General features: G+C 36.2%; 1 protein-coding gene across 3 annotated transcripts in view; it reads left to right on the top strand.

Annotated features, from left to right (window-relative positions):
• GABRA4 (gamma-aminobutyric acid type A receptor subunit alpha4) overlaps nucleotides 1-27,205 on the top strand; it is a 71,350-nt gene that overhangs the window by 42,862 nt on the left and 1,283 nt on the right. Inside the window, exons 9-10 of one of the 3 annotated variants that reach the window (XR_004298851.1) lie at nucleotides 18,311-19,135; nucleotides 22,796-26,053. Coding sequence is in view for 1 of the 3 variants with exons in the window: in XM_032400303.1 (XP_032256194.1) it covers nucleotides 18,311-18,844 (534 nt within the window). In the remaining 2 variants the exon portion in view is untranslated. Of the gene's footprint in view, nucleotides 1-18,310; nucleotides 22,738-22,795; nucleotides 26,054-27,205 lie in introns of those variants that run through there. The other 2 variants (XR_004298850.1, XM_032400303.1) reach the window with 2 other exon arrangements.

Raw genomic sequence — 27,205 nt, 5'->3', positions numbered from 1 at the left:
CCACGGTGCTTTAGAATATGGACTTGATCCAAATTTTCTTCGGCCCTGCTGAGCTTTTTATTCATGCTTTATGGTCCAACGATGACTCAAGACATTTGTATGGAACTTTGAATATACTGGTGTTTAGTAAGACTTTCTTAAACATCAGGATCTCAGCTTATGCACATTCATTTATCTGTTAATTCAACAAATCATTGTCGAGTGTCATCTTGTGCCAGGAATTGTGCTAGGTGTTGAGGCTGTGTGCACCCTTTGCCTTATGTCTTATAATCATCCTGGCATATTCATAGGATAGCATGGCATTTCCTTATCTGAAGTGAATCCATAATTTAGCAAGCATTCATTTGGCCCTGGTCTGAAGATCCCATTATATTGGGAGTTCAGAGATAGCAGATGTGAGCCACAAGGCTGCATAATACTTGATGGGACACAGAACAATTCTCATCATGGCTTTTCTTTGGTCGGTGATTTCAGAGAATTTTCTTAGGTATAGTGTCAGCTGGTTTTCATCAACAGCCTCCAAATGAATGGCTCTAAAATATTTCTAATAGTGACTGGTACTGGGAATTCTTTTACAATGGCATGGCAGATAAGGACTTGACATTTACTGTGGAGCAGAAACTTGGGTACAGGATCGGTAATTTCCAAGAATGATCTTGCCTCCCATTGATCAGTTTAGTGTCTCCAAACCACTGCCTTTACTGCTTGTTCTACATCAGCTTCCAGCCTCACCACAGCAGAAGGTGGGACATTTATCCACACTTCTGAGGCGTGTTAAAGAACAAGTGGGAGGCAGACTGCTACTGTCCACCAAAGAGTCTCACAAAAGAACCTTTTAGGCTGACCTTCCAAATAGTGATTGCAAGTGTTCTTCCAGCCTGGAGGAGTAGAAACCATATGCCTGATTTTATCATTTCAATATTAAAATTAACGACCAGATTTCACTTCCTGGATTTTTCCCCCATAGGGTCTTATTTTACTATGTCCTTTCTAAGAGCAGTATTTCAGCTTAGAATTTTCTTGGGTTTGTGGATATATTCATGGAAGATTTAAATAGCACTGCAGCTGTACAGAAAAGCTGTTCTAGTGTGTGCTTTGAAAATCAGCTTTTCAATAACTGATAGCTTTAGAACTATGATTGAGAGGAAAAATCCAGTCCTTGTTAAACAAGCTATTTCAGCCACTGGCTACATGTTTCAAGTGGCTGGAAGGAGAGACTCACGTTTCCCATTGCTTTGCTCCTGGGGTAGAGGCAGGTTGGTGCCTGTGAGCCTCATGCTTCTCCTGTGTAGCCGCAGAGGGTGAGGGGAAGGGGAAGGTTGATCCAGGAGGTGATGCTCTTCTGCTCAATAGCAATCATCCAGTCATACTTTTAAATAAGCAGATGTATGAAATGGGAGAGGAAAGACGTTTAATTCTGGTTATCAGTTAATATTACAGGATTGACTCATTAAACAGTTCATTAACTACTGTAGAAGCCCAGGAAGTATAATCTGGATAGAATAAATGACTGTAATCTGGTTTCCAAGTGGATTTAAATGCACTGCTTTTGGCTATGTAGCTCTGCCAACTACTTATCTCCTGAGACACATTGTGTGAGACTCATTTTTGCTGTTCCGAGTGTACAGGAGAGAATGATTTTGTTGTTGATTTATTTCAATACCGTTTGCTCATCATTTATTTATTATTCATTTGACTTGTTTTTATTGACTATCTGTGCTTGGTACTGTGCTAGTTAGTGGGAAAGGGAAAACATAAGAACCCTGCAGCCCTAAGAAATCCACAGTTGGGAGGGACACTCACACAGTATGCTACACGCTAGGCTAGGAAAAAACCTAGAAGGCTGTGTGAAGATACAACAGTTCAGATTAGCATCTCTGTGGTGGGGTATTCTGATCATGGTGGTGGATGGTCACATTGAATTTCTCAGAGGAATCAATAGCTAAGTACTAGCTTTGAAAACATAAAAGGGAGGCAAAGAAGATGGAGGAAAGAAGGCAGTGAGGGGTATGTACAAAGATCTGGAAGCAAGACAATACAGCTGATACTTGTAGAACTAAATGAAGACATCCTGCTAGAGTCCAAGTGTTTTAATCGGGTTTCCGCAAAAGCAGAACTCTGCTGCAAGGATTTATGTGCAAGCACTTTATTTTTTGAGGTGATCCCAAGAAGTGCTGTGAGGAAATTAAGATGGAAAGTAAGAAAATCCAGTAAAGTATGATTAATGAGCAGATTTACCACTGTGTAATCATCTAGAGATTCTCTCAGAGTATGTGTGGAACACACCTCAGAATTGTCCCACTGGTTGACAAAGAAGTGGGATATTTATTTACCAACTTTTGTCTCTTGTTAATTAGGATTACTCAAGGGATGTGAACTTTCTTGAGCTTTTGGTCAAACCCTCTCCCCCAGATCAAACTCCTGTAGACAGAGTACCCTTTAGTCAGAGAAAGGCAGTAAGCCATCATCTTGTCTGGAGTAATGTCTGGGTAAACCAAATAAAAATAGACAAGGCACCAATCGCATATGCTACACTAGAGTAACTGGGATCGTTACGAGGAGGGTTTGAGAATAATAGGGAAGATGAGATTGGACTGGGAGGCAGGGCCCAGATAATGTGGAATGTTATGCTTTGTAAGTATTTAAGTTTTTTCTTGAAAACAGTAGAGTGCCAACTGAAAGAATATAAACAAGGAAGTAATGTGATCAGATTTACAATGCATAAATATTATTTTAGTGGAGAGTAGAGAGAGGGAAGACTCATAAGCATGTTAGGTTTGAGAATGTTAATAGCCTATGCAGTAACCAGGTGAGAAATGTTGATTGCCTTTACAAAGGCTGTGAAGAAGACTAGGCATATTGGAAAAATATTGGAGAAGTTGGACAGAAAAGAATAAGGCAGAAGTGGGCAAGAATAGTTGAAGTTTTGTGGCTTGTATAGCTAGCTGGATAGTGTGCCAGTCTTTAAGATCTAGAATACCGCAGGAGGGATGTATTTGGAGGGATAAGTACCTTGGATTCATTGGATATGAATAAATTTGTATATAGATTTGACTTTAGACAAAAATGTTATTTCCGTAAGGGTAAGAATTTTGGGCCTTTCCTCCACTTTTGTATCACTAGAGCCAAGAACAGTGCCTGACATATAAATAAACACTCAATAAACATGTGTTGAATAATTGGATGAATAAGTGAGTGGATGTACGAATGAATAAATTAAAATCTTAGTATGCTTCTTGTGTATCTGAATGATAGCCTCCTGGATATATGGGTCTTCAGGTTGGAGAGAAATTTGGGAAGTAGGCATTGATTTTATAATATTGATATAAAGGTGGTAATCCAAGCCACTGGATAGGCTTATTTACCCAAAGATTGAGATGTCTGAGAGTTGAACCCTATGGAAAGATAGCATCTTAGAATTAGGCAGAGGAAGAGAATCCCACATCAGAGACTAAGAAAGCTAAGGGGAACGTGACTAGACTGTGGAGTTTATGGGAAAAATTTAAAGAAGGAAGAAGTGATTAACAGTTTTAGATGCTACTGAGTTAGTAGGTAAGACACAGATTTTAAAAAATGCCTGTTGAGATAATCCACAAAGAGTTTTAAGGGAAAGGTAGGACAGGATATAAAATAATAATGGGTTGAAGAGTAAATGACAGGTGAAGAATCAGGAATAGTAAATGTAGACAGTTTTTCTCTAAACTGGCAGTGATAGAAAGAACAGTAGCTGGAAGGGGTCAAAAGATTGAGGAGTTGAGGAAGTTGATATTTTCATTTTCTTCTTTGTAATATAAGAAAAATTTTAGTATGTTATATGTTGAGAAAGTGTGAATATTTTTTTAAATGCTAATATAATTAAGTAGACCTAGATCACAGGATTCCTGATTTTTATGTCTCTCTTCAAACATCCATCAGCCCAGAAGGAAACCTTTTAGACAGGAGCCTTTAATTATCTCTTCCTGCAATTGACAGATCTGGGCAAGTTGGGTTTTAGCTCGTTCTTAGCATAGCTCCAAGGAATGGAGCTGATTATCTCCATCTAGAAATAGGAAATAAGATGAATTTTGAGCAGAGCACAGAATGTAGTTCCCATATATTTCCAACACTTTCTGAGGTGTACAGTATTCATTTAATATTTAGTTCTTTTGAAAAAATACAGTGAATATCTGAGGATAGAAATAATGGAAGCTTATATTGTAATATTTTACCTCATAGGGACTAGCCACATTTTTGCCTTAGAATATGAAGTGATAACAATGTAGTATTAATATTTAACAAGTACTGTTTGCTTACTGTGTTCTAGGTAGAGTGTTAAGTGCTTTATGAATACTACCCCATCAGTAACTCTAAGTACTATTGTTCTTATCCTCATTTTACTCAGGAGAAATCTGAAGCACAGTGAGGCTAAATAACATCCCCCAAGATCACATAACTAGTATTTAGCAGAATCCGAAACTTGAATCTACCTGATTTCAGAACCTATGGTTCTGACTTTGGTTTTTAACTTCTAACATACTGCCAATAAGAATGATGATGAAGATAGATACTTGGTAGCTTTTGGCTTTAAGATTCATTTTATAGATGTTTTTAGAGGGCACATTTTTCTTGCTTACTAGCAGATATTTGGGCCATCTAGTTTCTGGCCTGCTTGGCTGAAGTGGTTATCTTGGTGGTATACATTAATGTGCTGATGAGCCATTTACCATAAATTGCAACTCAGCTACTGGTTCAATTCATGCTAAATTTGCAATCTGCCTTTACTGAAGTGCAAAATTGTCTTTCTTGTCATAAAGTGGTAGAACATGCAAAATAGTCTAATACCTTATTTTCTAGCTCAAGTAAGATTATCTAAGCTCAGAGCAAGTTTTAAGATTTTCACTTTGGATGAACAGCTGTTTCAGCATGAGAGCCTTGTTAAATGTTGAATGGTTTTGATAATGCCCCATTGGAAACTATAGCTGATAGCATGGTATACTCTTCAGGACCAGTCAAATTATTTCCTGGAGAAAATCTAAATGGCTTCAGCAATTTGGGGGGGTCGTCTGTTTGACAATGTAAGAGCTACCAAGTGGTGTCATGGTACACTATCAATTTGTTCTGACTTAATGCACTGTTTTACTGAGATGGAGTAAATTTGTAATGAATTGTGTTAAAAGGATAATTCAACATAGGCTTTGTGACCAATTGCCTGTGCTTCCAGTCGTAAAGACTAGGGAAAGGAATTGATTTCGGAAATATAAGAGCGTACACAATTGGTGGCTCAGTGAGTCCTTTTTTACTAGACACACATGTGTATACACATTAACTTTATACATAATTTGGCACATGGATTGCTGAACTTCATTATCTTTAATTACTTGTAGATAATTACATGTTTGAAGAATCATTCGCAAGTCAGAAACTAGAGCTACTACTTATGTTGATACCTTCTCTGGGTTACAATTAAAGTTGAAATTGCAGTGTCTTATGCACCAGGGGGAGAAATGTTTCGGCTTTACCATATCATATACTTAAGTGGTAAATTTTTTTTTTATTTTATTATGTTATGTTAATCACCATAAATTACATTAGCTTTTGATGTAGTGATCCATGATTCATTGTTTGCGTATAACACCCAGGGCTCCATTCAGTACGTGCCCTCTGTAATACCCATCACCAGGCTAACCCATCCCCCCACCCCCCGCCCCGCTAGAACCCTCAGTTTGTTTCTCAGTGTCCATAGTCTCTCATGGTTCATCTCCCCCTCCGATTTCCTCCCCCTTCATTTTTCCCTTCTTACTATCCTCTTTTTTTTTTTAACATATAATGTATTGTTTGTTTCAGAGGCACAGATCTGTGATTCAACAGTCTTAGACAATTCACAGCGCTCACCATAGCACATACCCTCCCCAGTGTCTATCACCCAGCCACCCCATCCCTCCCACCCCCCACCACTCCAGCAATGCTCAGTTTGTTTCCTGAGATTAAGAATTCCTCATATCTGGGCGCCTGGGTGGCTCAGTTGGTTAAGCGACTGCCTTCAGCTCAGGTCATGATCCTGGAGTCCCTGGATCGAGTCCCGCATCAGGCTCCCTGCTCAGCAGGGAGTCTGCTTCTCCCTCTGACCCTCCCCCTTCTCATGTACTCACTCTCTCTCATTCTCTCTCTCTCAAATAAATAAATAAAATCTTTAAAAAAAAAAAAGAATTCCTCATATCAGTGAGATCATATGATACATGTCTTTCTCTGATTGACTTATTTCGCTCTCCATAATACCCTCCAGTTCCATCCATGTTGTTGCAAATGGCAAGATTTCGTGTTTTTTTGATGGCTGCATAATATTCCATTGTATATATATACCACATCTTCTTTATCCATTCATCTGTCGATGGACATCTTGGCTCTTTCCATAGTTTGGCTATTGTGGACATTGCTGCTATAAACATCGGGGTACACATACCCCTCGGATCCCTACATTTGTATCTTTGGGGTAAATGCCCAGTAGTGCAATTGCTGCATCGTATGGTAGCTCTATTTTCAACTTTTTGAGGAACCGCCATACTGTTTTCCAGAGTGGCTGCACCAGCTTGCATTCCTGAATGGTAAAATTTTAAACATCTTTTGTGTGCTATATTCTAACTTAAGAGAAAGTTTGTGGAAGAAAGTTGGGGCAAACCTTCCCTCTTGCAGAAGATCATCATCAAAATATTTCATCATAAAGAAGACAGAGATTTTGAGGGGTAATATTGATTCATTTTTAAAACAGTTCAAAATGTACAGGATAGCTGAGATACAGAGTAATGTCTATAAGCATGTTATGACAACCGAGCACCAAAGGAGTAGGAAGAATATAAGGAAGAATGGGAGAAAGAGGAACCTGTAAGAACTCTAGAACAATTTTCACATATACTGGAAAGGAAGGATTAATCAGAGAAAGATTGTTTTGTGAGTCAAAGCATAGTACAGTGTTTAGCTTATGATAGAACCAAATAAATATAAATAAAATTAATTCTGAAAAGCCAAGCCGTTTAGCATTGTCACTCACCTGGTTTTGGGTTTTGGGGACATATTTCTGGTAAATTCTTTTCTGCTTCCCTTCAGTCCCATTAACATATGCATTTGCTATTGTAGGCAGCATCCTGAAGTGGTTAACAGTGTGGGTTTGGAATTCAAATCATGCTTCTGACCCATTTTAATTGTCTGACCTTGGGAGAAGTATCTAACTTTTCTAGGCTTTAGTGTCCTCACTGGAAAAACTGAGAATGTTAATACTAGCTCCCAGTGGTTGCAGGAGATATGTGAGGTTATTTGTGAAAAACATTTAGTGTAGTACTTGGTCCTTAGTAAGTACTCAATACACTGTAGAGATGTTGGTGGAGATTTATGATCTCCATCTGGCAAGTGCTAGTATCAGACATTAATTATGTGAGAGTAGCCCTGAATGTAAAGCATTGCCTTAATTGCCATTTCAAAACAATATAAGAGGAAGAAAAGAAAAGGAAGATTTTAGAACATCCTCAAGGGATCTCAAATTTTAACTGACAAGGAAGTTTCTCAGCCTTCCTATCCTTATGCTACTGAGAGAAATCTTCAGAATTTGTCCCCGCTACCATAAGGCACTTCCTTCCTTTCCCCCACAGTTCCTCTTTTACCTGGTTAAGGCCTACTCATCCCTGAGGTTTCACTCCCTTTCTCAAAGAAGCTTTCTCAGGTAATGTACTCCCTAATTCTTTAATTTTCCTTTATAGCGTTTATTGGTTATTATAATTTTTCTATAATTCCTGAGAGAAGTTGCCAAGACTGTATTTTTTTCACTTCTGTACTCCCAATGCTCAGCAAAATAACTTGAAAAATTGGACACTCAATACATATATGTTGGACAAATTAATAATGGGGTGAATCAATGTCTTTAATAAGTCCTTTATTGCTTATGAGCTTAATTGTGGATCTTCTACTACTCACTTCCAACAAGAGAGGAAGCCTGGCACTTGAGCTCTTTTTCCTAAAAGTAAATCTATTGAAGCTATTATAAATGTTTAGATTCAGTAGGCAAACATTGTCTAATATTGTAAAGAAACTCAGGCTGTCTTAGGTAAGGTTCTTGGCTCATCAAAGGCTTTCTTACACTGCATAGCTATGATTTTACAAAGGGATGTAACTGATAATGCTTGAGCTTTGAAATGTTTCCTTCCAGCAGAAGTCTACTGAGAAGCTGGTCTTGATAAATTATTGCTTTTTGGATAGTGCTCTTGTTGCCTTTGCTGATGCAGATAAAATTGTGACTCAGACGACTGGGTACATCAGCCTCCTGTGTGGTTGGCATGAACCTGAATCCTTCTGGGTGGGTATTTATCATAGCACAGTTTCATTATGATCAAATTGTATCAAGTCTATAGGAAGAAAAAAAACAGTGTCTAAATGTTTTCTAAGTTCAAATGTAATTTTCTGAATATTTTGAAGTTGAAGCAAATCATTTCCATAGGATGATGGGCATGCTTTGAAAAATAAATTCATTTGGCCACCCAAGTCAGGGATTTAAAAACTTGGAAAGATTTCTTTTGCAATGTTTAACCAGATATCTACATATATTAACTCTACTTTTAAGGATTAAAAAAAATCTTAATATAAAATGTGGAAAAGAAAAGTTATAAATTATGTTATTAATGACATTTTCCCAATATTTAAACAAATAAATGCCCTGAAATTCACAACACACACACACACACAGAAAGAGAGGGAAAGAGAGAGAGAGAGAGAGAGAGAGAGAGAGTCAGACATTAGAGTCATAATAGGAAGAGAGGAAAAAATATTTAGGGAAAAGTATGGGGTTGTTAAGAAGGATCTGGAGCTAAGTCCAAACTAGAAGGATAAATAAAAGCCTCAGTTAACCAAATTCCTCTGATTTGAGTGAAGAGAAGATGAAAGGAGCTCAAAAGGTATCCTGGAGGAATCTTACATCTAGGCAATTGGGACAGTTTAGGAAGAGAATGTAGATGTTCCCTGGTATATATGAAAGTATTTGTATTCATCAAGAACAACTAAGAATATTACAAAGAGATCAATGCTTAATTCCTGTCAAAGGCATCTCTATTTCTCTGTATGTCTTGTATCTTAACTCTATCCAGGATTTGGGGTTATCAGAAAGGTATACTCACATCATTGGTTTTTGATGTAGTGTTCCATGATTCATTGTTTGCATGTAACACCCAGGGCTCCATGCAGTACGTGCCCTCTGTAATCCCCATCACCAGGTTAACCCATCCCCCCACCCCCTGCCCTGCTAGAACCCTCAATTTGTTTCTCAGAGTCCATCGTCTCTCATGATTCGTCTCCCCCTCTGATTTCCTCCTCTTCATTTTTCCCTTCCTGCTATCTTCTTCTTTTTTTTAGTATATAATGTATTATTTGTTTCAGAGGTATAGGTCTGTGATTCAGCAGTTTTGCACAATTCACAGTGCTCACCATAGCACATACCCTCCCCAGTGTCTATCACCCAGCCACCCCATCCCTCCCACCCCCACCACTCCAGCAACCCTCAGTTTGTTTCCTGAGATTAAGAATTCCTCATATCAGTGAGGTCATATGATACATGTCTTTCCCTGATTGACTTATTTCGCTCAGCATAATACCCTCTGTAATGTATGGTGATTAACATAACATAATAAAATTAAAAAAAAAAAAAAAGAAAGGTATACTCAGTGGAGAAGAGAGAAGAGAACAGACTAGAAACAAAGAAAAAATCTGAAAAGAGGGACAGCTGCAAGTTTGTTTAGGTTTTGTTTATTTTTTTCTTATGAGGTTAGTTAATATTCATTATTTTAAAAATCGTAAAATATATGTGCCTTCAATTTAATTTTATGGAAGTTAGAGAATTGCTTTAGTCGGCTCAGGCTGCTGTAACAAAAATAACATGGATTGGACGGCTTAAACAACTGAAATGTGTTTTCTAGTGGTTCTAAAGGCTAGAAAATCCAAGATCGAGATTCCAGCAGGGTTGGTTTCTGGTGAGAGCTCTCTTTCTGGCTTGCAGATAGCTGCCTTCTTGTTGTATCCTCTTTTGACACAGAGAAAGAGCTCCGTGGTGTGTCTTCTTTTATAAGGATACCAGTTTTATCCGGTCAGGGCTCCATCATTATGACCTAATTTAGCCTTAATCACTTCCTTAAAGATCCTATCTCCAATACAGTCCCAGGGTGGGTGGTTAGGACTTCAACATATGAATTTAGAGTGGGACACAGTTCAGTCTATAGTAATGATTTAAAACCTCTTAATGTTTTGATTATTTTACCTTCTTTGACATTTGTTGCCTTCTATTATCCCAAGTCTAGTGCTTTCACTGCCCCATTTCCTGCATCCAACTTAAATGTGGAAGAAAGTCCTTTTGACTTCTGTAATTGAAATGAGAGAGAAAAGAGAGTGATACTATAGTGCCAGACCAATATATCCACAGATACAATTCTTTTTAATATTCCATTACATTTAGAAAGTGGGCCAGCCAAACTAGGTTGCCAAAGTTCTCATTTTGAGCCAATGTTCTGTGTATATCTTCTCATGGCATAGCGTGGTGTGAATATCTTCCTCGAGGTTGGATTACATCAACTCCTCCAGTCTTTGCTGTTTCCCCGATGACTAGTTTTTGGACTTTACTAACAGTTGGAAAGTTCCAGAAAGAGACCAGTGATCTAATACATGAGATTCCTTTGTTATATAACCCACAACATTTTTGCACATTGAAATACTCGTGGCTATAGTTTTTCCTATATGGAGTATGACATATGGTTGTGGCAGCTAATTAGTTAAAAGCATGTTAGCTGAGTGCCAATTGTAGAAGAACCACTCAGCAAAAGTTAACCATTGCTGCTGTTGTTGCTGTTTTCTTCCTAGAAGAGCTTTTTATATTTGTCTTACGTCACAAGTTATAGGATTTACTATAGTGTTAATTCTCCCATTTACTGTGTCAAATACACATTTTAATTTTGTATTGCATTTTATATTTCCTCATATTTATTTCTCATTTCAGCCAGCAACATCCTTTTCCTGGACGACTTCCTCTTACACCACAGACTGTCCCTTGCTTCAGTGTTCCTTCACTTTTCTGATTATTAGAAATGGTGGCCATATTTTTATAGAAACCCAGAAAATATCTTCTAAAAGTTTATTTACCATAGTGGGATTTATTAAGAGTGATATACCTTCTTCTTTTGGGGACAGAATCTCATTATCTGCCTTCTGCTGGATTATTTCTATATAATGTTTGTTTGATGCCTACTATGTGCTGGACATTATAAGTACCTTACATGCATTATTTTATTTATTCATTATGAGGAAGTTACCATTGTTACTCCTGTTTTGGCAAGGATTTTTGAAGTTTCAAGAGGTTAAATAACTTGCCCGATATCTCACAGCTAGTAGAAGGCAAATTCAATACTTGTATCCAGGTCTGTCTGATTTGGGGGTACGTAATCCTAATTATTTAGCCAGTGTTTCCCAATTTCTGATCTCTGATGATTAGCAATAACATAACTGATAAATAAGGCTTCCTGCAAATAGGCCAGAGACTGAATTTTTAACTAGCTCCCAGGTTATTCTTTTTTTTTTTTTTTTTTTAGATTTATTGATTTATTTCAGAGAGAGGAAGAGAGAGAAAGAGCGCACGTGTACCTACAAGCAGGGGAGGGGGCAGAGAAAGAGGGAGAGGAAGAGAATCTCAAGCAGACTTCCTGCTGAGCATGGAGCCCATCATGGGGCTCAACCTCACGACCCTGAGATCATGTCCTGAGCCGACACCAAGAGTCGAATGCTTAACCAACTGATTCCCCCAGTGGCCCCCAGACTATTCTTATAAACACCTAGAATGACTATAATGCTGCTTTTCATTAATAAGCAAGAAAAGATTCATCCAGGTTTGTGTTTGCATTTGGATAAAATGAGTGGAGGGCCCTTTGCCCTCTACCGTCTCCAGGGTTATGTTGGGAGCATTGGTGAATGCGGTTCTCAGAGCAATTGCAGTAGCATTCACTCACTTGATCAAACTGAGAGCTTCTGCTCTGACTAGTGAAAGCTGGGACAAAGAGATTTCCTCTGCTAGAGCCATATATTTAACTGGCAAATAAAAAGAAGCACTAGCAATCGCTATGAAACAAAATTAACCACCACATTGCATGTCTTCACGAAATCCTGATATTTTAAACTTTCAGCTTCTAAACCTGTAAAGACAAAATGAATAAATTCTGTAGGGGTTTGTTCTCTGGTAATTTCAAATTGAAGACATAAATTTTTTATATCAGTGCCTGTTATTGAAAGTAGTATTTTCATAGCTTATGGAAATACAAACATTGAATTAAATGCTAACATTGGGAGAAAATGAAATACAATAAACAGAGAACTCAGCATTTTCATTTATACATTTTGTTGTTCAATGTATGATTGAGTCCTCTGGTAACTATTTATGAAATACTTAGCATATTTATTTGGAGGGGATGTTTTTCATTTCTATGTGGTAGCATTTTCTAAAAACACTACTGATAGTCCTCAGTAAATCATTACCTTGGAGTTCAGTTTCAGCTGCTCTACCGTACTTGTTTGTTTCCTTATTAAATAAGATGTGTGGCTGAAGTCCTGTCAGAATGGCCTGGAATAAATGTTTTTATGTTGTTGGGTTTTTTTTTTTAAATATTTGACTCATTGATATTCTAGAAGATAAACCTGTTCATTATTAGCCTTGTTTGTTTTTAATTTGGAAGGGTTAAATTACATTTTATTAAACTTCATTAGCTTCTCAAGCAAACAATGTGAATGTAACGTGTATTCTGCAAAGCTCATCTTAGTCACTTTATCTCACTGCTGCTGGAGTAATAAGTGGAGATGAATTTTCTTTTTGCAGTTGATAATACTTATTTGGAAATTGTGTCAGATCACAGTCATGATTGACGAATTGCTTGGATGTGCTCCTGTTTGCCCATTGCTGCTTTCATTTGTTGGGAATGTTTGAGTCTGCCACCTCGCGCCTCTATCCCACCAGTTTCCTTGCTTTGGGCTATTGTGACTAATGACAAAATGATTTCAAACTCAGTCATTTTTTATAATTCAAATGAAGCTTAGGTGCTTTTCTCGTTTGTAACCACCGCGTGTCTGCTGAATACTGATGATGCCACTCAAGTCTCAACATTGCATCACTCTGACACAAAATCCCAAATTTCCAAAATTCGAGGTCTGTGTGAATAGTATTCCTAGTGAATCCTGTGCCACGTGGGCCAGCAGGTTTTTCAGTTCTTTTGTGGTTTGTCACCATGGAAAATGACAACTGCTTTTTACATAGTAGTCTTTGGGACATCAGTACAAAATATCTTATCATTTGGCTGCTTGACAGAAAGCAAAGATTTAAGCCCCAAATCAGTCTAATTCTGCTTTCCTTTATGTGGGTTCTGATATATAGAGTATTGAGACTCGTTAGGCATTTTTAGTCAGACTTAGGATTGCATCAAGGTAACATGCACTTGGGCACTGCCTGTGATATTCTAAAAATCTGCCCCATCAACAAAGGAATGGTTATCTGGAGGCCGGATTTTTGACATTTTCTCTTCAATTTTTTTAATTTGAAAAAGAATCTTGATTCCATAATATATCTGTTTCAATGAAATATATTAAAAAATGAAGTAGGTACCTGGTGTATGCATTCTCCTACAGTGATCAATAAGATCGTATTTGTACTCTAGAAGCTTACTAATAGTTTTAAACCAAGAATAAAAAGATTTGATCTTTTTTGGAGTGGTAATCCTAGTGGCACACTTCATACCACTCCCTCCATTTTCATGAAGTCTCTTGCTTCTTTGATTCTTTTTTTCCAATCACTTTAGACGGATCCTATCTCTTTGGCTTGGGATCACTTTCTTTCCCCAGGTGTATTCCAGTCTATGCTTAATTTCTTTGATATTTATAACTTGTCTAATAGTAGATGTTGTGAGAATATATAGTATATCCAGTCAGAATACAATTTTCAAACCATCAAAAAGAGAATTCATACAAATACGAAATGGACATCTGCCAAAGTTTTATCCAACTCATTAATTAACGAGGGAACCACATAAATGGTAAAACAGGTTCAAAATCTTCTTAATGATTACAAATAGCCATTTAAAAAAATGGAGTACTACAATAAATACTAGGTATGATATAGAAGTGATTAATATCCTACAGGGCAACCAAACCATAACATAACCTTTGGTGGTCTTTCCTACTGGACAGGAAGCTATGAGTTAACACGTAACTTCACGGTGTTTGCACTCAAACCCAATATTAAATAGCAAAATCACACTCAAGTAAGTTTCCCTACAAGCTTAATAATCCTTGGGTGGACTTGTTAAACAGTGCCCCACTGTGACATTGAAAGGACATGCTGTACTCTTTTCTGATTTCCAAGTCTTTAATCGGTTTCTGACAATGTACTTAACTATTACAAATACTTAACTGCCTCAAATAGATAGGTGTTGTTTATTAAGTTCTTCAATGGCTCCTCTGCATTTGTTTATCAAGAGGCTATATAACATGGCAAAACACTCTGGAAGTAACTCGCTGTATGACTTCAAGCCAGTCATAACCTCTATGCTCTCACTTTTCTCTACACCTAAAATGAGGAGCTGGAATTTTAGAATTTCTCCTGGTTTTAAAATACTGTTATTCTTTAAGAATGGATTATAAAGGGCAAAATATCTTGGTCCTTTAGCTAGTATGTGGAGTTAGGCAACAGGGCCTCCTAATGGTCTTCGATGAATTCTGGGCAGGTCAGCCTTCTACTTACCCCAGAATGTTTGAGAACTACCCCCCTCACAGTAAGTTTGGCAATATCTTCTGTTAGGACCCTTGATTTAATTGGACTATATATGTTATCTAGAGCCACAACAATACTACATAACAAACAAGTACAAAATTTCAGTGGCATACAATAAACATTTAATTTTGCTTTCAAGTCTATGGGTTAACTGGGAAGTTCTGTTGATCTTGATTAGGCTTGGCTGGGCAGTTCATCCTCTCTTAGCTGGGACAGATTCTTGTGTCTAGTGATCAGCTAACTGTTGGGTGACCTAGGATAGCCTCACTGGGATGACTGGCTCTGCTCCAAAGGATCTTTTTAGCAGTTTAGTCCTAGCTTGTTCTAGTGGTGTTGACGGCAGTGTTTTGAGAGAGAGTGGAAGCAAGCAAGAACTCTTAAGGCTAAGACAAAATGACACACCCATCACTTGCACCACATACTGTTGGCCAGAGAAAGTTATAAGGAAGCCTGTAGGGAAGTAAACTCCATCTCTTGATGGGAGAGGAGTGGGACATTCATATCACAAGGGGGCATGAATATGAATACGGAGAAGGAGGAAAATTTGTTGCAATTTCTGTATTTAATCAATGATATAGAACATGATTCACAGTTGGGATTTCAGGAAGTTGCAGAAAGTTGCAGACCTAGAGGGAAAGAAGACAGAATCCTGTAAATGTTCTTGTGCTTTTTTCTGGGGCCCACCTAAGTCACTTAGAGTTAATTTCATCCTTTCAGTTCTTACTTTTAAAATTCATTCAGCAGGACTAGAGCTGTGTTAGGGCTAATTATTCCATATTACTGAAGCAAGGTCCTTCTTTGTACTCTACCAAACGCTACACAAATGGTGAGATTTTACAGTCTGGCTGGTGGGAAAATGCATTATCCCTAGTTTCGTGTGTTCCAGGTACTGTTTCTTCCAATCCTTTTAGGGGGTTCTTTTTGCAGCCTTGGGTAGTGCTTCATACTCATAAAGTGATCTGGGCTTAGCAAAATAGTCAGTGGAGACTCTTTCAGATTTTTGGAGTGCTCTCTCTCTCTCTCTCACTTTTTTTAGCATACACTTGCCTGTTACTTTTTCCTATAAATGCTAGCCACCTTGACTTCCCCAGATTCTCAGCTCATGTCCTCAATTCAGGGAATCTGTCATATTTCTCCTGGATTCTCCTTTCCTGTTCTACAGCATGAAAATGCTTTCAAGTTTGTTTCTTTTCTCTCAAGGATTATGGTTCTATGTTGTCTAATGCTCTGTGTCTTCAAAAGACAATTGCTTTGGGTGCCTGGGTGGCTCAATTGGTTAAGTGTCTGCCTTCAGCTCGGGTCATGATCACAGGGTCCTGGGATCAACCCCCGCATTGAGCTCCCTGCTCAGCGGGGAGTCTGCTTCTTTCTCCCTCTGCCCCTCCCCCTGCTTGTGTGCTCTCTCTCTCTCTCAAATAAATAAAATCTTTGAAAAAAAAAACCAAAACAATTGCTTCACATGTTTTGTCCAGTTTTTTTTTTTCCCTGTCATTTCATACAGGAGAGTAAATTTAGTCCCTTTTACTCCATTTTGGCCAGAAGTGGAAGTCTCTGATTCTTAGAATTTAGTTTTGGGAAAAATACGAGTTTCTAAAGATTACGGGCAGCCTGACTTTTTGTGGAAGAAAGCAGTATGCAATATAAGATTATATTTGAAAACATATGTTTCTTTCCTGCTTGTTTAATTGGTCTGCTATTCCTCTCTTCCCTTCTCTTCTTAGTATATTGAGCATTTTACTAGTTTGACATTCACTATATTTTACTTTTGTTATATTTTTGATTGAATCATGTGTGTGGGTATGCATCTTGTCAATGATAGTGTAAACTCTTTAGATGTGGATATACTTATTGTTTATATTCTTCACTGTGTGTATGACATTTCAAAATTAATGTTAATCGATTAACTATTATTCCATTCTGTAAAAAAGGACTCAAAATCTGAGGATTAATTGACACTTACAATGTGCTTAGTAGAGGAAAATTTCAGGGTAAATAATGGTATCTTCAGCTTTTATGTTGATGTCAATTTTGGTTTCAATTGTCTCCACCAAGATTAGGTGCCGTATGTTAGACTACAATTTCTCATGAGTTCAACTGAACCTGCCTGGAAGAATACTCCAGACTGACATAAAGAATACTTCCTAAACCTCTCAGATCTTACTTTGGCTCTATATTTTGTGAGGCTTTTATTCTTTCTCTACTTAGCAAATTTGAAGTCATAATCCACAAATACATTAGATACGGATTAAACACTTTCAACCTACTTGATGGGTGTGGTTTTGAAAAAGGATTATATTTGTAGAATAAACATGTCTCTGTAAAATGAGCTGTCAGTCAATTGTATATGATTTTATCTGTGATATTCCTGTAGGTTGGCTCCTTCTAATCAGCCACTTGTGCGCTGGTCTTCTTCCTCTCCTTCTTCATCTCCTAACTTACCATCTATTTCATAAAATGGTAAGGGGAGAGGGCATAGAAGGCAACTATCCTAAGGTAGTTTAGGATAAACATAATTAAGGAAGAAATGTTTTTATAAAAAAATCATGGTATATTCTAAAGACAGACATGACTATTTGGGGAATCATTTGAGCATTGTTTTCCTTCATTAGCGTGGACAATCTATAGTTAGCTATCCAGTTATTTATCATGCCTGCCAGAATATAAGGAGAATTAATTTTAATCTTTATCATGCATCTGTATTCAAGTATAGTCTTGTTCTATACATAAAGTAATTTGATGGAAAATAGTGAGTTCAATTTTGATTTAAACACCCTTTCTTGGTAAATAGTTTGAATTCAGATATTTATGCAATGGTATGGTGATGCTGTTTATATGTCTAATATAACATTTATTTAAAATTAATGCTCCTTTGCATTTTTGTTATTGTGGTGAAAAAATAAAATGCATTAGGATTTCCAGATTTCATAATAATGTGTATTATTGCCTATGTAAGATTATGAAAATAAATTTCAGGGATTTGGAAATTTAAGGTTTTGGAGTTTCCTTTTTTTAAGGAATGTTGTGCACATATGGATGGTTATTATTGTTATTCTGTGCACAAGACTAAGTACGGTTCCTCCTGTTTATTAAAAAAAACATATGTAAAACTCACTGAAGGGTATACAACCTATCACAGAATATGATTTACAATAAAACTGAACAAAGAAGTTGTACTGCTATCATCCTGGACTCCTAAAATTAAATCAAGCATAAGCCTAGTTTATAGTTCTAAAAGCCAAATCTTTCTATAGATTAAAATTCTGATTACTTATAAAAGTGGACAATATTTTGAAATAAAAGATTTTTGATTCAGTGTTCCAAATACATTCATGTTCTTTTTTAGTTAGGTATTTTTAAGCTTTTACATCAAGCTGAGTAGCTAGAGCATATTAATAACAGCTTATTTTATAGAAGCAATGAATTTTAATTATTTGATCCCTTTAAATTTTTAAATTTTCTACATAAAATGACATAATCAATGTAATTTTTAATATACCCTTTCAGAACACAAATGCCAGTCTGAACATGAGGAAAAGATCAAATGCCTCGGTTCACTCTGAATCTGATGTTGGCAACAGAACTGAGGTGGGAAACCATTCGAGCAAATCTTCCACAGTTCTTCAAGGATCTTCTGAAGCCACATCAAAGTCTTACTTAGCTTCCAGTCCAAACCCATTCAGCCATGCAAATGCAGCGGAAACGATATCTGCTGCAAGAGCACCTCTATCTGCTCCTCCTTCTACTCCTCGTAGAACTGGGTATGTGTCCCAACAGGCTTCCGTTGGATCTGCTTCTACCCACCGTGTGTTCGGATCGAGACTGGAGCGAATTAAGACCACCGTTAATACCACAGGGGCTCCTGGGAAGTTGTCAGCCACCACTCCTCCCTCTGCCCCACCACCGCCTGGATCTGGCACAAGCAAAATAGACAAATATGCCCGCATTCTCTTTCCAGTAACATTCGGGGCATTTAACATGGTCTATTGGGTTGTTTATTTATCTAAGGACACTATGGAGAAATCAGAAAGTCTAATGTAATTGTGTTGCTAGAGTAGTTTCCTAAAAGATGATGAACTTAATGCAGAATGCCTTTTTAAATGTTTTTAAAGATAAATCATTGTTCTTTATTAAAATAAAAAGTCTATGTAATTTTTACATTTAAAAAATTCAAGCCAGTTATTGGGAGAGTTAATTCATTCCTCAGTGAAGAGAGAGTGAGCCATCTTTCATTGCAGAAAAATGATTTGAATAGAGTCAGTTCAGCATTCAAATTAGATGAATTGCAGACCATCCTGGAAAGTTGGGACAAGAGAAATAGGGCTACTAGAGGTACGTGGTACATACTTATGCATTGAAATTTGAAAACAGACTACGACATTTTTTCATATACACTATGAATATCAACCAACCACCCTAAATTTCCCAGTGGCATTGTCCTTAATCAGAATTGTTTATCGGATATCATATGAGGTGACCTTTGGAGATCCTTCTAGTATCTGCAAGAAAAGGACTTTTCTTGTTAAATGAAACATTTTTAAAAGGAAATGGAACAAAACAAATACTGACCAATGAGTGAAACCTCTGCTGCATCCAAAACAAAAACAGAGACCAGGGCAGATGTGTTCCCTGCCTTATGTTGGCCAAACAGGACTTAACACTTGACTTGAAAATCTGTGCTTTGAGCCAAAGTTTAACTCATTGTATGAATTCTTTTCGACAGTAGTTCATTCAGTTATGTATTCTTTAACACATAGTTATTCAGAGCCTACTGTGTTCCAGGCACTAAGCTAGACACTGTCTCTCTAGGAAAGCTCTTTCACCTTTACCTACGCTATTACTTGAATAGTAGAACAATCAGTGCATGCTAACGAACCATAAACTAGCAGAGGACGTTGCATTCTTTAATGGAAGAAATTAGAGTCTGAGAGCATATTGAAAATATTTGTTTCTCCTATATTATAGAGGGTAACACATTAGCACAGCTTCAGCAATTGACTTCAAAATATAATGAAAATGTGTACAGATTGTTCTCTAAATAAGAAGCACTGTGTACCTAAGAGAAGAAATCTGGGCATTATAAGATCATATAAATTATCTGTCTCAAATTTGATCAGAATAGTAGGATAGAATTTGATCAGAACCATTAAACCATCAGAATTAGGAACTCAATACAAGGCCTTTTAGATGTTTTTCCCAACATAGATCTATATGGCTGGTGAAATGCTAATCTTCTGGAAAGTTTTTGTGTCGGCAGTTTTGTATTTTTGGGAAGTTAAATGTTTTGGGGGAGGGCAATTTTTGTACGGTTTCATACAAAGGTGAGTATTTCAAAATTAAAAGAGCAGCAAAGGAATGGAGTAAAGAAGAAAGATCATAGCCAAGGGGTAAGATTCTGCTGACTCTGGTAAAGAATTTATCAGGGATTTCATGTACTAACTTTTCTTTTTCATTACGTAGGCTTAACAACTTAATTGAATTTCTTGCAGCTGTCTTACGACACTAAATCTAGGTCTAGTTTTTTGTTGCGTTGCTTCCAGATTTTTCTTCTATATTTCTTTCTTCCTGATCTGGGTTGTGTGAATGAATGTGTTCTGGATGTTTGGGGGAACATTTTGATAAAAATGACCACCTTCTAAGCAGAATCTCTTATTTTTTAGAAAAGAAATGACATTAAATAATTGCCTTTAGTTTTTCAGTTATTGCATTGCCTTGGAATGGTTGTGTATGAGAACTATAAAATGTGCAAATGCCAAATATTAATTGTGAGTCATATCTGAGAATTCCTTTTTGGCTATCACTCTAGGTATGTCCTAGAATCACTAACAATTTTAAGGCTGAAAGATGCTTTTAAAATCATCCAATCCAAGTCCTCACTTATAAATTGATGCTAGTAATATGAGGCCAAATAAAATTTGTATATATGTATATGTTTAATAAAGAGTACTTGTACAAAAAAGCTTATCATAAGTTATTTTATGAATGTGAGTAGATTTCTAGCCTTGAGGACAATGCTTGAAATTATTGTTGGAAAGCTATGATTGCTTATTATTCCAATGAAATGACCTTATTTCTTTCCTGAGGAATATACTCCTTGCTTATCCATTGGCCTATTCTTAAGAAATATCTTATTGGCTTCTTTCCTTTTTAAAAAAGAAATTCTTCTCCTATAAATTTTACAGATTTTAAAGGGGTAAAAATTAATGATATTAGATTTGCAGCTTAGGGATCCAGGTGAACCTATAGTTTTCTTCTTTGCATATGAGGAAGATTTTAAAATAAATCAGGTGGCCAAATAAAGAGAAAGGGCAAAATTAACTAAGGAAATCTTAATTGTTAATGTGAAGAATAAATTGACCAGAAAGTCTAATCATTAGTAAAAAAAGGATTATTTCATTTGCACAAAATGATAATAATAATAATCACGCACAGTTTATTTTCCCTAACTGAGTTTCATCAAATCAAGTCATGGCTACATTTTTTATTTTGGTCATCATTGCTATCTTCCCAATAACTTAGAGCTATGTTAAATAAAACACTTTTGTGAAGAACCAGTCACTTTTACTATTAGCAAATCTTACAAGAGTCATTAGGAGAGCTCAAAGTCTTGACAATTTGTGAAGAAGAATTCTGGCTGAGAATGGTAACTATGTATGTCTTACCTTTTAAAGATGAAATTCAGAACTGTCTTTTTCAGTACCAGTATCTATATCCTGGCTTTCAACTCCAAGTTGGACCTTATACGTAATTACTTCCAATTTACTCCAGGCATGACCGAGTATAATAGTGTATTTATATGATTAATCTGCAGATAAAAATGACTTGCATTTGCTCATTTACAGAGTATTCGAATAGTGTATCTTTTATATCGCATCCCACAAATCTTGAATTAGAGTCGGTGTAAAGTAGAGCCACTCTCTTACGGATGAAAATGAATCACAGAGAGGCAGGTGACAAAGACAAAAGCAAGGGGCCAGAATTAACTTTGAAAGGTCATTTTTCAATCACTTCACCTTAACAGTGACCATGTTTCAAGCAATAAGTAAAAAATCTGTGGTTTATTTTACCCGTGAGCTGGTCAATTCTGCCTGACCTAGAAAAAATGCCCACTCCTCACTCTCTGTTTTCCAGTGGTCCCCTCTTCTAGATTGGTCAATAACCTCCAGTGAAAAACACCAGGTGGAGAAATGAATGACCTCATTTCAAGTTCTGACTCTATTGTGATTTTAAAGGAGTCACTTAACCTTGCTAGGCTTGATTCCTTATTTATAAGAGGATGGGAGGATTAAATATTACCTAAGCTTTCTTTTAATTTTAATATTTTCTGATTCTCATAGTAGACTAAATACAGGCATTTCCTAGAATAGATACACTCAAAACTTTGTGCCACAAATAGATGTTCATGGGGAAAAAAACCTGATTTTAGTTTCACTGCTTAATTACTTTAAGCTCATGACTTGACTCAAGCTAAGGTTCCCTAACCTTAAGAAAACAAAGCTAAAACAAACAAACAAAAAAACACCCGTCTCCATTTAGATTAGATATTTTTTTCCTTGTGGAAGATTTTATTCTTTGAAGAATTTGGTTATTTCTCTTTTCTGGGTATTTATTCATCCTTACTAACTGGGTTCCTGCTCCATATTAGGTACTATGCTCATTTTTAGATATACACAGAGAAATGAAACTGGTTCCTTTCCTTTTATGTGGTCCCAGTCTGGTAGTGATAATAGATGTGTAGACAAGGTAACTATAGAGTGTAATAAGTGTTTCTGCACTACAGAGTAGACTAAGACTAGGGTGATACGAGTGAACCCTCACCTCAAACACAAACAATATAGAGGGGCATCAAAAACCTTAGTAATCAAGATAAATAATATTATGAAGGAATATTTTTAAAAATCAAAATTCACACAAAAATTTCTGATTAACAAAATACCTAAATTTTAAATAAATATAAGATTAGTATTAATATATTTTTTTCTTTTGCATCAGGCTTTAATATTGTTCAGCTTGGCACTGATACAGAGGGTGGAAAATGATGCACGTAATTTTATAACTTTGTTTATGAGGAGGAAAAAGAGTGATGGCAGGGAAGGCTTCACAGAGATGATTTTGAACTGAATTGTATGGAATAATTTGGAGTTTCAGCCCCTCTGCTGACTTCTGCAAACAAACAAACAAACAAGAGCCCATTTTTACCACCTCCTGAAGCATGAAGAACTCTTACAACAAATTATTCCAAGCAGTAGGAGGGAAGGTGAATTCAGGGAAGTGAAAGATGGTGATGTTGGAAAGACCTGCTGGAGCTGGATTAGAGAGTTTTGTGTAAATTACTAAAGAAATTGGACTTGATCCTGGACTAGTGGCAATTTATTGAAGATCTTGCAAGATAGTAAGATGAAAATGAATATGCTATGCTTCTGTTTTAGAGAACTCACTTGATTGCCGTATGAGTTATGGAACAGAGGGCCACAAATCTGGAGATCATACAAGAATTGAGATGTCTCATTTTTCTTTTCTCTCTCAGTTAATCTTGGCATTTCATTTCTTCTTTTAAATCCCAATGACTTCATTGTCATTTGTTACAATGATACATAATTGTTAAAAATGAAGATAGGCATTGCAGAAATTTAAAAACAATCTCAAAATCCCACCCCCAAGAAAATGTTAATATTTCATGAATATCAGGCCGGGTACTTCTGTCTAGATATGGTTGTATAGACGAGTAGAGTGAGTGAGTGATTAAAAGGCAGTTTTATAAATTTAGGAGCCAAATGTTTCATAAATGAATATTGTTAAATAATAAAAAAAAACATTGACTCTACCTTTGTCTAAATTTAAGATTAAAAATACTAGGGTAAAACTGGAGAGATTGTTGAAATTTAGATAGTGTTGAATAAAGCAAGAGATTCTGGGGACTCTGTGTGTTTTTGTTCCACATTTCAGTCTTTATTGCAGGAAAGCTTTTTCCCTATAGTTTGTCTAAATAATTTTTCTAAGTGCTAATTATGTTCAATCTCTTTTGCCTCTGTACTATATATAATATTTCTTATAATCACTTTTGTATTTATCAATTTGTCGTCGACTCTTGTTAACCATAACCCAAGTGAGTTTTCAGTTGTGTTTATTCTAGTTTGTAACCTCTAATGTAATTTTTGATTTCATAATGGTTTTACTCTTTTCCATTGCTCTCTTGGTCTGTGCCATGTCATTTGTTTCATTTCTTTCTACTATTTTTAGAATCTATTAAAACATTATCTTTTCTTTGAGCCTCTCACTCTCCTATTAATGAGATCATGTCTGTAATTTGAGACTACAAATAACTCTTTATATAAACTTTTCGTCTGTTTCCTGAAAAAAATTTTTTTCTCTGGTATGAACTTCCCCTGCGTTTTCATTGTGTTCTGCTTCCTCTGCCTGTGTTTCAGGCTGATTTCTTTCTATTAATCACTGAATGAAGCCAGCTATTTACTGAACTCTATGTGGGAAGTGGCAGGGAATGAATCAGAGCAGCCCACAGCAGCTATTTAAATTTCAGATTTCAAGCCCACCTCCCCAAATCTGTTTTAACTTCTGCCCAGGGACCATACTTTTCTCTATTTTTGACATTTGGTGTTCCACGTGGCTCACGGTGTAAAAACCTCCTACTTCTCCTTTCTCGGTGTTGTTAGCACTCTAGTGATTTTCTCCCCTTCCTCCTGTCTCCCGCGTTCACACTAGTCATCTGTTTTACCCAGCACGCTGTTTCACAACTATCAAATACAGTCTATCAGCAACTTTTTCCTTATCCCCATATTCCACCATTTGGGGATATGTACCTGGAATTCTATAAAGACAGATTTTGTTTATCTCTTGCCTGTCCTCTTTCCATCTCATGGTGGCTTCGAACAGTCTTTGAAGAATGTCTCGGGAGTGAAATCTAGATCCTCTCCAAGATATGTGCCAGTGAATGTCATTTCTTCCATTAGTGCAAAAATGTGTCCCTGTTTGAAAGCTATTTATCACCGTTTGTTGTCGATTACTTATAATTACAGATGTGGTTTCATTTTGTATTTTTTTTCAATTTTTCATTATTTATGTTATTTTGGGAAGGATTTCATAGGAGAACGGTGAATTGTAAATGCTTTTATTTCACCATCTTCAACTGAATCACCATCTATCATTTGTATTTCTGTTACGCCGAGGGTTGCCCAGAGTATCTTTTGCTGACAACCAAAGCTCTGTGGTTTTTCCCTTTTGTATATCAGGTGTTACTGGAATCAGGTAAGAAACCTGGATTAAATCTGTGATAACACAGTTGATAGAATACATTTCCCTTTAAGGGGAGAAAAAGAAATTATAATAGTAGGAAATAAATATTATTGCAATTCACCTTTGACTGACATATTCTTTTTCACTCTGGTATTTGTGAACGGTATGCTGTATTCCGTCCTTGCAGATGTTTGCTGATATGGTGGAGCATGTTTGTTGTCATTTTACTGATTAGGTATACCATTTCCTACTTCAAATATACAATAAATCAGAACTTTCATTTTTCTAGATATGTAAAATTATTGTTAGTTGATGAAATAGGGTTTTATAATTTTAAGGGAGTTTTATCAGAAAATGAATCAAAATCCAGTTTTCAGCTGAAGCCATACTTTATGCTATAAGACATTGAATGGCCATAGTAAATAGGAGGTTAAATTTTCCACTGGTTTATCCTTTAATGATGAAAACTCCTTAACAATTTTATGCTAGAAATGTTGAGAATTGAAGAAGGAATAAAGTATTCTGTTTGGTTTTTCAATTGTAGTGTTGCACAAACTGAGGAATAAAAACTTACCTGCCTGCTCTTTGAATAATTTTAAATTGTTTAATTACACAATTAAAAATATTCCTCATTATGGGAGTAAAGAAAAATATTAATGCATATTTCATCATATCATGAAAACTAAATTTGTTATGCCTTGAGCTTTATTATTCTTGCTCAATCAGAATAGCAAATAATAAAGCACGTTATTTTAAACAGTATAAAATTTGGGTGAGATACAAATGCTTTGATTTCATGGGAAGACAGTTTTCTTACAAAGTACATACTTCCTGAGCTTATAGAAGTCACATTTGACCCCCTGAAACTGATGATTTTATTTTATTTAAGATTATTGCCACAATATGTTACAGTAAAGAACACATAGTCATTATGATTTTATTTTTGCAAATTTGTTTTTTCATCATTTTATTTTTCCATCATGATAAGTATACTCTTTAATCCCCACATTTTTGCAATTTGTTTTAAAAAGATGGAAACATTGGTTTAGTATTTTAAAATAATTCATCAGAAAATGATTTTCTAATGCCCTTTAAGCAAACTTCTCTTGCTTTTCAAAGCTAAACTTATTATTCGTGGTAATAAACTTCCTTTGCTTCTTAAAAAAAAATTTATATCTGAGCATAACATCCGGAGGAATTCAGGTTTCAGTTCTTCACTAATGGATGAGTATTTAAAATAAAAAGGATTTAAATTTCTACAAAATTTTATCACAGATACTTATATTTTAAGATAAATGTGTTGGAGCTAAACTCTGGGATCATTAAAATACAAACATTATATCTAATGCATTTTTTTCTATTTAAATTTAAAACAGTAAACTTAAATATCTTTGGAATTTTTTGGTTTAAGAACTTTTTTTCTGTTTATAAATATACTTCCTTTAAATTGGCCACAGTATTGTTTTGGACATGATATTTCACTTATTTTTTAAAAATATTTTATTTATTTATTTGACAAGGGGGCAAAGGGAAAGGGAGAGGGAGAATTTCAAGCAGACTCCCCACTGAGCATGAAGCCAGACACAGGGCTCCGTCTCACGGCCCTGAGATCATGACCCAAGCTGAAACCAAGAGTCGGAGGCTTAGCCAACTGAGCCACCCAGGCGTCCCTGATATTTCACTTTTGAAGCCTTGCCTCATTCATCAGTATTCCTAGGTTTCACTTACCTCTAGTTCCCTGCATGACCAATACCATCATCCAGATTGTAGTTTTGCCAAGTTTTCATGGTCAGGAAATTCTTTGTGGGTGATATGGATGATGGAAAGTGATAGGACCCATTATATTTGATGTGGTGCAATGAAAACCTTACATATGTGATTTTGATTGATCAAAGGGGTATCAAATGTATATATATGTCTTTTTTTATTCTGATGCATCAAAATGAATAAAGTATAGCAATCTATGACTTAATTCTAACTTGTGAGACCAAAGTAAATGTCTGAGAAGCTGAATGAGGTTAACTTATAAAAATATGTGAGCTTATGCTTTTCAATATCTAGCTCAACATAGTAGCTGTATTTATTTTGTTGAGATGAAGTGCTTTGAACATTCTGATGCCTTTAATTAAAGTTTTGCTTTTGTCTTTATAT

Source organism: Phoca vitulina, unplaced genomic scaffold, assembly GCF_004348235.1.
Source record: "Phoca vitulina isolate PV1807 unplaced genomic scaffold, GSC_HSeal_1.0 scaffold3, whole genome shotgun sequence".
NCBI classification, from domain to species: Eukaryota; Metazoa; Chordata; class Mammalia; order Carnivora; family Phocidae; genus Phoca; species Phoca vitulina.
This window is presented reverse-complemented; position numbering and strand designations above follow the sequence as displayed.